Source organism: Magallana gigas, chromosome 9 (assembly GCF_963853765.1).
Source record: "Magallana gigas chromosome 9, xbMagGiga1.1, whole genome shotgun sequence".
Lineage (NCBI taxonomy): Eukaryota > Metazoa > Mollusca > Bivalvia > Ostreida > Ostreidae > Magallana > Magallana gigas.
Genome location: NC_088861.1, coordinates 16,787,615 through 16,799,327, shown reverse-complemented (window position 1 = coordinate 16,799,327; position 11,713 = coordinate 16,787,615). Strand labels below are relative to the sequence as shown.

At 33.0% G+C, this 11,713-nt stretch overlaps 2 protein-coding genes across 2 annotated transcripts in view; one reads left to right on the top strand and one right to left on the bottom strand.

The window, feature by feature from the left end:
• Positions 1 to 541: 541 nt before the first annotated feature.
• LOC136271778 (uncharacterized) lies at positions 542 to 2,198 on the bottom strand. The gene is made up of 4 exons (XM_066072275.1): positions 2,120 to 2,198; positions 1,968 to 2,032; positions 1,622 to 1,777; positions 542 to 1,522 (listed from the first exon to the last, which is right to left on the bottom strand). The coding sequence occupies exons 1-4, from the start codon at positions 2,191 to 2,193 to the stop codon at positions 825 to 827; spliced, it is 993 nt and encodes a 330-aa protein (XP_065928347.1). The 5' UTR covers positions 2,194 to 2,198; the 3' UTR covers positions 542 to 824.
• Positions 2,199 to 3,576: 1,378 nt separating this feature from the next.
• Positions 3,577 to 11,713, top strand: part of LOC136271608 (uncharacterized) — a 32,432-nt gene continuing 24,295 nt past the window's right edge. The window contains exons 1-4 of the mRNA XM_066071946.1: positions 3,577 to 3,671; positions 9,402 to 9,461; positions 9,589 to 9,820; positions 9,927 to 10,043. Coding sequence (XP_065928018.1) covers positions 9,402 to 9,461; positions 9,589 to 9,820; positions 9,927 to 10,043 — 409 coding nt within the window. The 5' untranslated portion in view covers positions 3,577 to 3,671. The remainder of the gene's footprint in view (positions 3,672 to 9,401; positions 9,462 to 9,588; positions 9,821 to 9,926; positions 10,044 to 11,713) is intronic.

Sequence of the window (11,713 nt, the reverse complement as noted above, 5' to 3'; positions counted from 1 at the left end):
CAAACGTTTATGAATAACAAAGATAATATAATTATAAAATCCGACGCAAAAACAAATGAAACCGCTAGCTTCAAACTGTTAGTGATTCGACGGCTTATAGAGGGGTTGCAGGGATAGCGACAATGTGATAATACATAGCGGGCAATAAAAAATGAAAAATAGTTGGCAAGGTGATGAAACTATTTGAGGCACGAAAGCCTTCTCTTAAGAGTTGATTAAGCACCAATCAAGTTCAACTTTGGTTAACTTCCTAACATTGCTGTTTATTAGTTTGCGAGAGGTAAGTCGTTCCGAATGAGAAGCGTTACCGTGTTTTTTTTATTACTTACAATAAGCGATGAGTATTTTAAGTTAAAATTAAGGTGGCTCCCTACACCTTGAAATATTTTCTTAAATCAGCAGAAAATAACTTGTTTATGATAAATATCATAATGGATAAGAAGTATTTTATTCAAACAGGCAAAAAATGTGCAATTTTGGATGAACAATTACATTTTCTAAAATTTAATTCAGAAAACATGACCCAAAGTTCCAAGCGGATTCGAACTCATGATCTGCGGTTCAAAAGGGCTAAAACTTTAGCCACTAAGCTACGACAATATACAACCGAATCGAACGATATAAACATTTGAACAAAATATTTACATCGCCATCTTGTGACGTAGTGTCTTGAAGAATATAAGTCTGACTGTGTAGAGGTACCTTAAAACTTTTGTTTCGTTAAAAAATCTCTTAAAGAACAATGTTTTTTTTTTTCTTTTTTATGTAGCTTCATAGAAGGAAACATGATATGAAAATATAAATAGTGGGTAATATCGTACGCTTCACTGATTCATATACACAACTGATCCGTCCGATGCAGTTCTACTATCGTAGTTGTTTAAGATGTTAGATTCACGGCCATAGTTAATTGTAGGATTTAAATTTTCCTCGCCGTTTTCTCCTATTTCGATATATACATGATCTGCTCGACTAGCTAGAGAAACATTTAGTTCATTTTCTGCATACGAAGAGTTGGGAATGAATCTTTGTCTGCCCAAGACTAGTTCTTCTGAAATCACGTTGAGTCCATGTCGTATATCGTGCCCCAGCAAGTCACCGGTATTATCATCCTCATTTCTACTAAACACTGGGGATAGGTAGTGCGAAGAATCTGTATTAAGTTGTATATTTGCAACAGATGAAGCTGTACCAATTCCATCAAGATTTAGCGATTGATATTGTGCATGCCATTGACTTTCTTTAAATTGACTCGTAACTAATTTCTTGCGGAAAAATTTGCGATAAATATTTGCAACAACAAAAACAATGAAAAACAAGACAAAAACTCCAAACAAGCCCACAAAAATATCGTTTTTAAGCAAATCATTGCTGCGTGAGATGTTTTTTACTGTAGTACCACCTAGTTTTTGTAAATACACCGATGAATCTTCATTAGTATACTGATAGGAAAACGTTTTATTCGATAACGAAGCGGTTGTAGACGTCGCCAAAAATGTTTCTGAATATATTTTTGTTGAACCTATTCATAACAAAAATTAATTTAGAATATGTAGTATTTAAGAATTGTTAAGTCAAGATCACAATTATTTGTTTTATAATTACAATTTAATGAACATACTTGTCTTTTGAGGAATTGTTCCCGTCTTATGTAAGCATCCATAAGAATAATGACAGTCAGTTTCAAGGCAATGACATATATATTGGCAGTCTTCTCCATAAGTCGGATGAATGCATTTTTGGGAACAATCGCTACCAATGTAGCCATTGACACATTCTAAAGTATAATCCATAAAGTTTATTTAAACCATACAAAAATAATCATGTTTTGATTCATGCATTATTGTGCTCTATCTTTACAGATAAGATATTCGTATATTTTATAGCAAGTGATTTCTATCTAGTTAGATAACTATAGGGATCGTGTTTTAAAAAAATTAATGATTTGTGAACGGTTAAGTCCTTACTTTCGCACTTCCTAGTTGTTCTATTCAACGAAAAACCAAAACAGCAGTCTTCTGTTCCATTAACCCTTAAATGATATAATAATTAATTTATACTGATGAAATCTTCGAAAATATTCAAAGTATACTCAAAGAAAGTTTTTAAGTGCACTTACCCTGAACATATGCTGTTTTCAATGAATTTAAATAAATCGATAGATACTAACACCATTACAAACGTAATCATCATCGGCCACTGAGAAATACCAGGAAACAAAAAAGTTCCATAACTAATATTTTATTTAACCGCACAACTGTCTTCCTGATTTTGAAATTGTACTCATCATCAACGTTTATTTTATAGAAAAAAGTATTTGATAGTTATATGTGCTTGAATGAGTCCAGATGTTCAACTGCGATTATTGTACATGTATACACTATAACGTTGTTTAATGGGACTGATCCAGTATTTGACATTTGAATTCAAGTTTAGGACCCCCCCCCCCCAATTTTAAATATAACAAACATGTAATCAATACTGCGTCTTAGTGCTTGTTCTGACCAGCCTTTTATACATGTATTACAATGCATTACTTATAATTATTATTACTTATAATGATCTGCCGGGTTCTCTCAGGTTCTGCCGGGTTCTCTCAGGTATTTTGAATCATTGCCAACCTGCCAGGTTGAAAGGTATACTTTTAATTCCATCGAGTGGTATGAATTATTGCCTGTTATTAGGTCAAAATCTGCTGGGCTTCTCCAGGTTATTTTGAATTATTTTGATTCAATGAAAGAATGCTTTTTAGATTTTGTATTTCCTTTTCATACAGTAACTGAGAATTTAATCTTTGTACTGTTTGTTTGTTGTTGCTCTGTAAGATATGTTAGGATGATCTCAAACTTTTTTGTTTGGCTGTGTTTAAAGTGTCGTAATACAATAGTTTGATCACACCTTCTGTGATCAGAATATTCAGAGTTTCGCAAAAACAGACATGTGTACGTTTCTAACGGGGATTTTTGATACATGTAGGTAACTCTAACATGTTTATCTAATTCAGAAAGTTTTAAGAATAAGACGAAAATAATAATATAGTTGTTAAAAAGTACTTTACGGCTCGAACAAAATAGCACCATTTTTTGCCATTTGCTAGGATGCTATTACCTTTATCCGAATGGTATGTTTTTATTTCAGTCAGATATTGTTAGTAGTTTTTCGATAATTAAAAATACCATGAAAAAAACACGCTCCACCCCCCCCCCCCCTCCTCCTCAAAAAAAAAAATAAAAACGTACAAAACTTTTGAGGTAAAAGAACTTTTCTTTGGATCCAAAAGTCTTACCCTACAAATACATAAAAACTAAAGAATAATAATCGATTTATGTGAAACATCCCACCAGAGCATGCATATCAAAAGAAGTGAATCTGCTAGGTGGGGTGAAATTGTATGTTTGGAATCGTATCATCAGGAGAAATCGGACAGTCAGATACATATTTTTTAAAACGAATATTTCAAAACCAAAGATATCAAAAAAGCTCTTATAAGCTCTCTACACAGGTAACCTTCATAAGCAGCACTAAACACATCGTTGACAATGTGCATTCCTCGGGTAACTGCACATAGGTTAACATTCTTGAAAGTAGGTCAAGGACTGTTTACATTTAATGAATCAATATAACGCTCCGCTTAGAACAAACTGCATAGTTAAGATAGTTTTTCAAAAGAGGTAGGTATAAACCTTAATTCCATATCAAAAGATTTAACATTGAATTATGTTTTAGATATCTAAGTGTGCTAGATAGTTTGTAAAATTCAAATAATGTTTGTTATTATTTTCCTTTAAAAATGAAAGTACATTATATGTCTGTTCTTTATCTAAAATACAATTACTATAATAACTATTATAATAATTATTATGTTCATACCAATTAGTTTGACCGTCTATAATTGTAAAGTATGGAATGAAATAAAACCCATTTTTTATGTAAAGATGTTTTATTGTATTCGTTTTTGAATGCACAGCTCTCTTTGTAGAATAAAAAATACTGGCGCGGACCCAGAATTTTTTTTGTTCATGGGGGAGAGGGGGGACTGAAAGGATATCGGGTAATGTCTACAGATGTTTATCAAGGGGGGGGGGGGGGATTTTCTGCAGTGCAGGTAACCTTAGAGTGGAAAAGAAATCAGCACTGAAAACATAGTTCACAATGTGCATTCCACAGGTAAACATTCAAGTAGGCCAAGGACTGTTTACGTTTAATGAATCAATACCATGTACTGTTCAAAACAAACATCGTAGTTAAGACACATTTTCAAAAGAGTTAGGTATAAATATTGATTCTATATCTTAAATTAAATGCGGTAATCATAAATCAAAATCAAAATTCCAAAGGAAAAATACAAAACAGCAGGAGAGAACACGGACCTCTACAAAAATTGTAGTGCGGGGGAATAAAAAAAGTAATAGAATATTTTTACAATTTTTGTAAGGTTTGTTTTAAGACCTGCAAGCTTAAGGCAGATGCTTTTGAAATATAAGAAACATTTCTTCCTTTTTTCTTAGGGTTGGTTGTAGAGTAATCAGCTAGATGGTTCAGTGTAATTAAAGTTTTAAAAAGAAGATACTAGCAACCGTGTTGGCTTGTATTATAATGAACATGGAAGAATCGTTAACACTACAGTTTGTTCATATGTATATCTAATCACAAAGATGGTTGATTAGTCACATTTGAACCCATGGGGAGCGTGCCCTTAATGTGTTATTATTACGTCCCATAATTGCAACAACGGTTTTTTTTTTATACATGAGCTATATGTACATCGTTGAAATCAGTCTATTGTAGAGAAGGTCCATGACTTTCTATAGAAATTTTATTTAAAACTTACAGGTTGTTCATATGTTTTGCCAGGAGTATGACATATCATTATTTTACATTTTTGGGGGGAGCTGCCTTGTATGATTTAGCTTTATTTTGACAATTTATTTTGGGGGGGGGGGGCTACTTTAATTCCGCCACTGTAAATAATACATGTAGATCGATTGGCATAATGATTATTTAGGAAAGTTACAGTTTAAATACTCTTTGCAACCAAGTAACACATGTACAATTGACGATTTCATGAAAACATTAAAATTTTAAGCCCTTGACTGCATTTCAAAGTATCAGATTGCAAAATGTAAATTTTGAATTTTGTTGTCCCCCGCCGCAACGCGGTGCGGGGACATAGAAATGCCGGGCGTCCGTCCGTGGGTCTGTGTGTCCGTCCGTCACACTTTTTTGTAAGCGCTCTCATGCCTACAAATTTTGACGGATTTTCATTAAATTTATACCAAATGTTTATATCACTATTATCTTGGTCAAGTTCGAAAATCAGCATTGGTCAATACTTTTTGTTGGAGTTATGGGACTTTGACCACAATAATGACTCCGTTTTATCCAAAAATTGACCTTGTAAGCGCTCTCATGCCTACAAATTTTGACGGATTTTCATTAAATTTACACCAAATGTTTATACCATTAATATCTTGGTCGAGTTCAAAAATCAGCCTTGGTCAATACTTTTTGTTGGAGTTATGGGACTATGACCACAATAATGACTCCGTTTTATCAAAAAATTGACCTTGTAAGCGCTCCCATCCCTTCAAACTTTGACGGATATTCATTAAATTTATACCAAATGTTTATACCACTAATACCTTGGTCAAGTTCGAAAATGAGCATTGGTCGATACTTTTTGTTGGAGTTATGGGACTATGACCACAATAATGACTCCGTTTTATCAAAAAATTGACCTTGTAAGCGCTCTCATGCCTTCAAACTTTGACGGATTTTCATTAAATGTATACCAAATGTTTATACCACTAATACCTTCGTCAAGTTCGAAAATCAGCATTGGTCGATACTTTTTGTTGGAGTTATGGGACTTTGACCACAATAATGACTCGGTTTTATAAAAAAAGTTGACCTTGTAAGCGCTCTCATGCCTACAAATTTTGACAGAGTTTCATTAAATTTATACCAAATGTTTATACCACTAATACCTTGGTCAAGTTCGAAAATAAGCCTTGGTCGATAGACTCGATACTAGTATACTGCTTGACCGGCGGGGGACCCAGGAATTCTTTTCTTGTTTTTTAAAGCAAGTCAAAACGAATAGTCATTTTAAAACACTGAATGACTGTATTTTGAATAATTATGCAAATATTATAATAGTCCAACACCAAACATGATATTAAAAACAAAGTATCATCGATACTTTGAATGTAAAGAAAATTAAAACTGCATGTAGAAATAATCATTGAAAATATTTTATTCGATCAATTGTTATTTGTTTGGTCTAGTTGTGTGGTTATTAGGGTACTAAATAATTTGTCACAGAAAACAGTAATCCAAGATAGCTCTTATCTAACACTTGTTAATACTTTTAGAATCTGATTATGTTAAAATTATTAATAATAATCGAAAACATGTTTCCGCACACTAAAATACAAAAGAAATGCGTCATGTTAATGTTAAGCATTCTGATTGCACACACAATTACTCTGAAGTTGACATTAAGAAGATGGTTGAGTGTCTGATAGACAACATCCATGTAGTTGTTGGAAATCAAGTCTTCCAACAATCTGTTGTAATTTCAATGGGTACCAATTGTGCCTCAATGCTAGCAGAACTATTTTTGTATGCATCTGAAGCAGAATTGGTTCAGAAACTTGTACGTGAAAAAAAAACCAAATCACTCGCTGTTGCTTTCCACTCAACATTCAGGTATATCGATGACGTATTATCAATTAACAATTGTTATTTCCATACTTAGTCGACTCGATATATCCCATTGAATTTGAAATAAAAGATGCACCAGGGACTGCGTCATGTTTCATATTTGGATATTTTACTGGAAATGGACACTCATGGTAACCTAACAACAAAACTTTATGATAAACGTGAAGACTTCAATTTTTCTAAAATCAACTTTCCTTACTTATGTAGCAATATACCTTCATCTCCTGCATATGGTATATTTATACCCCCGCTCCGAAGGAGAGGGGGTATACTGTTTTACCCTTGTGTGTCTGTCTGTCCGTCTGTCTGCCTGTCTGTCTGTCTGTCCGTCTGTCTGTCCGTCCGTAACAAAAATTTCTGTCGCTTTTATCTCAGCAACTATTTATCGCAGATGCTTGAAATTTTAACACAGTGTTTGTTAAGGCATGCCATATCGTGGGATATATTTTTGTACCAATCGGACGTCAACTTCCTGTTAAATGACGACTTTGCTTATTTTTTAACCAAAATTTTCAAACAAATTTTCGTCAAAGATTTCTCAGCAACTGTTTATCGCAGATGCTTGAAATTTTTACACAGTATTTGTATAGGCATGCTATATCGTGGGATGTATTTTTGTACCAATCAAACGTCAACTTCCTGTTAAATGACGACTTCGTTTATTTTTTGCCAAAATTTTCAAACAAATTTCCGTCAAAGAATTCTCAGCAGCTATTTATCGCAGATGCTTGAAATTTTAACACACTATTTGTTTAGGCATGCCATATTGTGGGATATATTTTTGTATCAATCGGACGTCAACTTCCTGTTAAATGACGACTTTGCTTATTTTTTAACCAAAATTTTCAAACAAATTTTCCTCAAAGATTTCTCAGCAACTATTTATCGCAGATGCTTGAAATTTTTACACAATATTTGTATAAGCATGCCATATCGTGGGATATATTTCTGTACCAATTGGGTGTCAACTTCCTGTTAAATGACGACTTTGTTTATTTTTAGCCAAAATTTTCAAACAAATTTTCGTCAAAGATTTCTCAGCAGCTATTTTTCGCAGATGCTTGTAATTTTAACACACTATTTGTTTTGGCATGCCATATCGTGGGATATATTTTTGTATCTATCGGACGTCAACATCCTGTTAAATAATGACTTTGTTTATTTTTTGCCAAAATTTTCAAACAAATTTTCGTCAAAGATTTCTCTGCAGCTATTTATCGCAGATGCTTGAAATTTTTACACAATATTTGTATAGGCATGCCATATCGTGGGATATATTTCTGTACCAATCGGGTGTCAACTTCCTGTTAAATGACGACTTTGTTTATTTTTAGCCAAAATTTTCAAACAAATTTTCGTCAAAGATTTCTCAGCAGCTATTTTTTGCAGATGCTTGAAATTTTAACACACTATTTGTTTTGGCATGCCATATCATGGGATATATTTTTGTATCAATCGGACGTCAACATCCTGTTAAATAATGACTTTGTTTATTTTTTGCCAAAATTTTCAAACAAATTTTCGTCATAGATTTCTCTGCAGCTATTTATCGGAGATGCTTGAAATTTTTACACAGTGTTTGTTAAGGCATGCCATATTGTGGGATATATTTCTGTACCAATCGGACGTCATCTTCCTGTTAAATGAGTACTTTGTTTATTTTAGCCAAAATTTTCAAACAAATTTTCCTCAAAGATTTCTCAGCAGCTGTTTATCGCAGATGCTTGAAATTTTAACACACTATTTGTTTAGGCATGCCATATTGTTGGATATATTTCTGTACCAATCGGATGTTAGCTTTCTGTTAAATGTCGACTTTGCTTATTTTGCATATTCACATCAGAGCGGGGGTATCACTAGTGAGCATTGGCTCACAGATATCTTGTTGTTCCTCAGTTAATTCAATAGGCAAGGACATTCCTTTCGCATGAACAGTTCTAAAGCGAGGCAAGCTACTGACAAACAATTCGATTAAACAGGAGTATCACCAGTCTCGTTTGAAGTCATCTTTTTGTAAATTCTATGGCCCATACAACGACCTTGTCAGCAAATACAATCCTCCACTGGGTCTCATGCTGACTGACGTTTTTTATACTAATTGTTAGACCAAATTCTCTCTATCGAGTACTGCAGGCACTAATGCTTACCTGCATTTCCTAACTAACATACAAATATGTTTTAGCTATCCCTCAAAACTAACTTTAATAATTATTTTCGAATACATATGCTAAAGTTTATTTTCGTTTTTGAATTCTAGATATATCTGACCTTATTACACAATTCCCGTTTTAACAATATTTGAGAAGATTAAATGTATAATTGGAATAAAAGACTTGCTAATGATTGCCGAGTTATAAGGTGTTAGATAAAAAAAAAATAAGCGTTATTTTTTGTATCGGTGTTTAATAGGGGCTGAATATTAATGGATGTGATTACACGTTTTACAATGGTAAAATTTGAAATGCCTTTACACAGTTCTCAATCACAGACTCTTCATTTAGACGATAATGTCAAATTAGTATATATTGATTGTTTGGTCAATAACTTCCGTTATTTTGCACATATGCTCGAACTCTGTTTAATCCTTGCGATTTTTTAAGTGAAAAGAGAGACTTATGCAGCCTCGAGCTCAGATAAAACACAAATGCTTAGTAGATATTATTTTTTTTTTTTAGATGTTCAAAATGACTAATACCATCTATTATTTTCTGGTTCTTGGCTTGGTGCAAATCCAGGTAACTATTATCGGTCTTTGCATATTTTTGTCAGTCAAACAAAATATTTGAGTTGCGATAATTTGATATTTTATCTACATCATTTTATGAGATTATACTGCGCATTACAAATATTTTTCCATAATAGTTGTTTACAGGTCAGAATAGATTTTGTCCAGAAGCCGTCAGTAGTATGCAAAGTGTGGCAGCCTGTCCAACTACAAAAACAGAATGGGACAGTGCCGCTCTTAAAAAGAACTGTAGCAAATTAGCGCCACTTCAAAATTGCGTGCCTGTCAACAAATTCAAATATCACTGTGTAATCAATGGACTCAGAAATCAACTTGTGGAAGTGTGCGCACCTGAACGAATAATTTTTGGTATATTTAATTTGTTATGATCTAGAATTCATTTTTACAATTTTTTCTATCTAATTCTATTAATTAAAAGTCATTTTTGAAACTGTGACATTTGTACGATTTTTAGGACATTGTGTAGAATTCAATGTTCGTGGTGGAGTTATTCAAGACCAGAAATCAGCTCCCTGCAACAGAAAGTTTCCTAAGTGTGACAGATATTATTACTCCACAAATGCCTATAAATGTAAGGTTGAAAAAGTGTTTTTTTCTTTTTTTTTTGTAGTTTCAGCTTAATGTAGCTGATAAGCTCAAGTAAACATTTCTGAAAATCCAAGATCTGTTGTCCATCCATCCCTTTGTATGTCTGTTTGTAACATGCTGAAATGAAGTGACAAACGCTCCTGAAACAGGAAATATTTCACAATAATTAAAATTGTTTACATTTAAAACACATTATTTCAAAAATATCGAAACTTGACAAGTGAAAGCATTTTTAATTTGATTCAAGCTTGTTCAAATCATGATTCTCATTGTTAAGGTGGGTCCCACAGTGAGGAGTTTTATTTTTCTAAGTGAGGAAATATCTTTTTAATTCTTTTAGCTTACCTGAGCTGAAAGCTCAAGGGAGCTATTCTGATCAAATTTTATCCGTCGTCCGTCCGTCCGTCTCTCTGTCCATCTGTAAACTTTTTACATTTTGAACTTCTTCTCTAAAAGCGCTCGACCAATTTCAACCAAATTTGTCATAAAGCATTCTTATTGGAAGGCAAATATAAATTGCAGAAATGAAAGACCGATCTTTATTCAAAGCGGAGAAAATCTCGAAACTGTAAAAAGGGGGTGCATTTTTATAAATCTTCTTCTCAAGAACTACTGAGTCAAATCAATATAATTTAGCATAAATCATGCTTATAAGTGAATGGGGGTCAATCAGATTAACTTTGGGCTCGATATTTCATATATCGAAAACCAGTTTAGAGGACCAGAGCATAATAAAATGAGAGCAAGTTACAGCGGTTTCCTATCTTTGAAGAAATGTCCCCAATCGTAAGCTCAACAAGATTTGAGAAGATTTTGTTATTTATATTTCAGCAGATTTACAATAACTACTTAGAGTAATTTCCCCTATGTGACGTCAAAGTTCACGTCGGTCAAGTGTGGTCTGTCTCTTTGAAAACACCCTGAAAAAAAACCTCAGATAATAAAAACATTTAAAACCGATTTAAAGTAATGTTGTATGCTATGCTATGGTATGATATGACGAATGCGATTCTATGAGATTGTATGCTATGGTTTGAGATTCCAATGCTATGGTATGAGATTCCAATGCTATGCTATGAGATTTAAATGCTATGCTATAAGTTGTAAAAGATATGCTTGAACTGACTGTAACATCATTCAAAAAATGTTCGCAAGCAAAAGAAAAAGAAATTCTTAAAATCAGGAAAATTCGAATCCGGGTGAAGAATTGGGAGTACGTAGTATGCCTTTATGGAACGCCAAATTAACATATATTCAAATATTTGTACCTATCTTCAAATAATTGTACCTATCTTCAATTAATTGTACCTATCTTCAAATCATTTTAAGATAGGTACAATTGAATTAAAGATAGGTACAATTATTTGAAGATAGGTACAATTGAATTGAAGATAGGTGTAGTAGTTATACCTATCTCTAAATAATTATACCTAGGTACAAATGAATTATACCGAGGTACAAATGAATCATACCTATCTTCAATTCAATTAAAGATAGGTTCAATTGAATTATACCTATCTCTAATTCATTTGAAGATAGGTAAAATTCATTTAAAGATAGGTACAATTGATTTGAAGATAGGTTCAATTCAGACATATCTACAAAGGATTTGAAGATAAATACAATTCAATTATACCTAGCTTCAATTCGTTT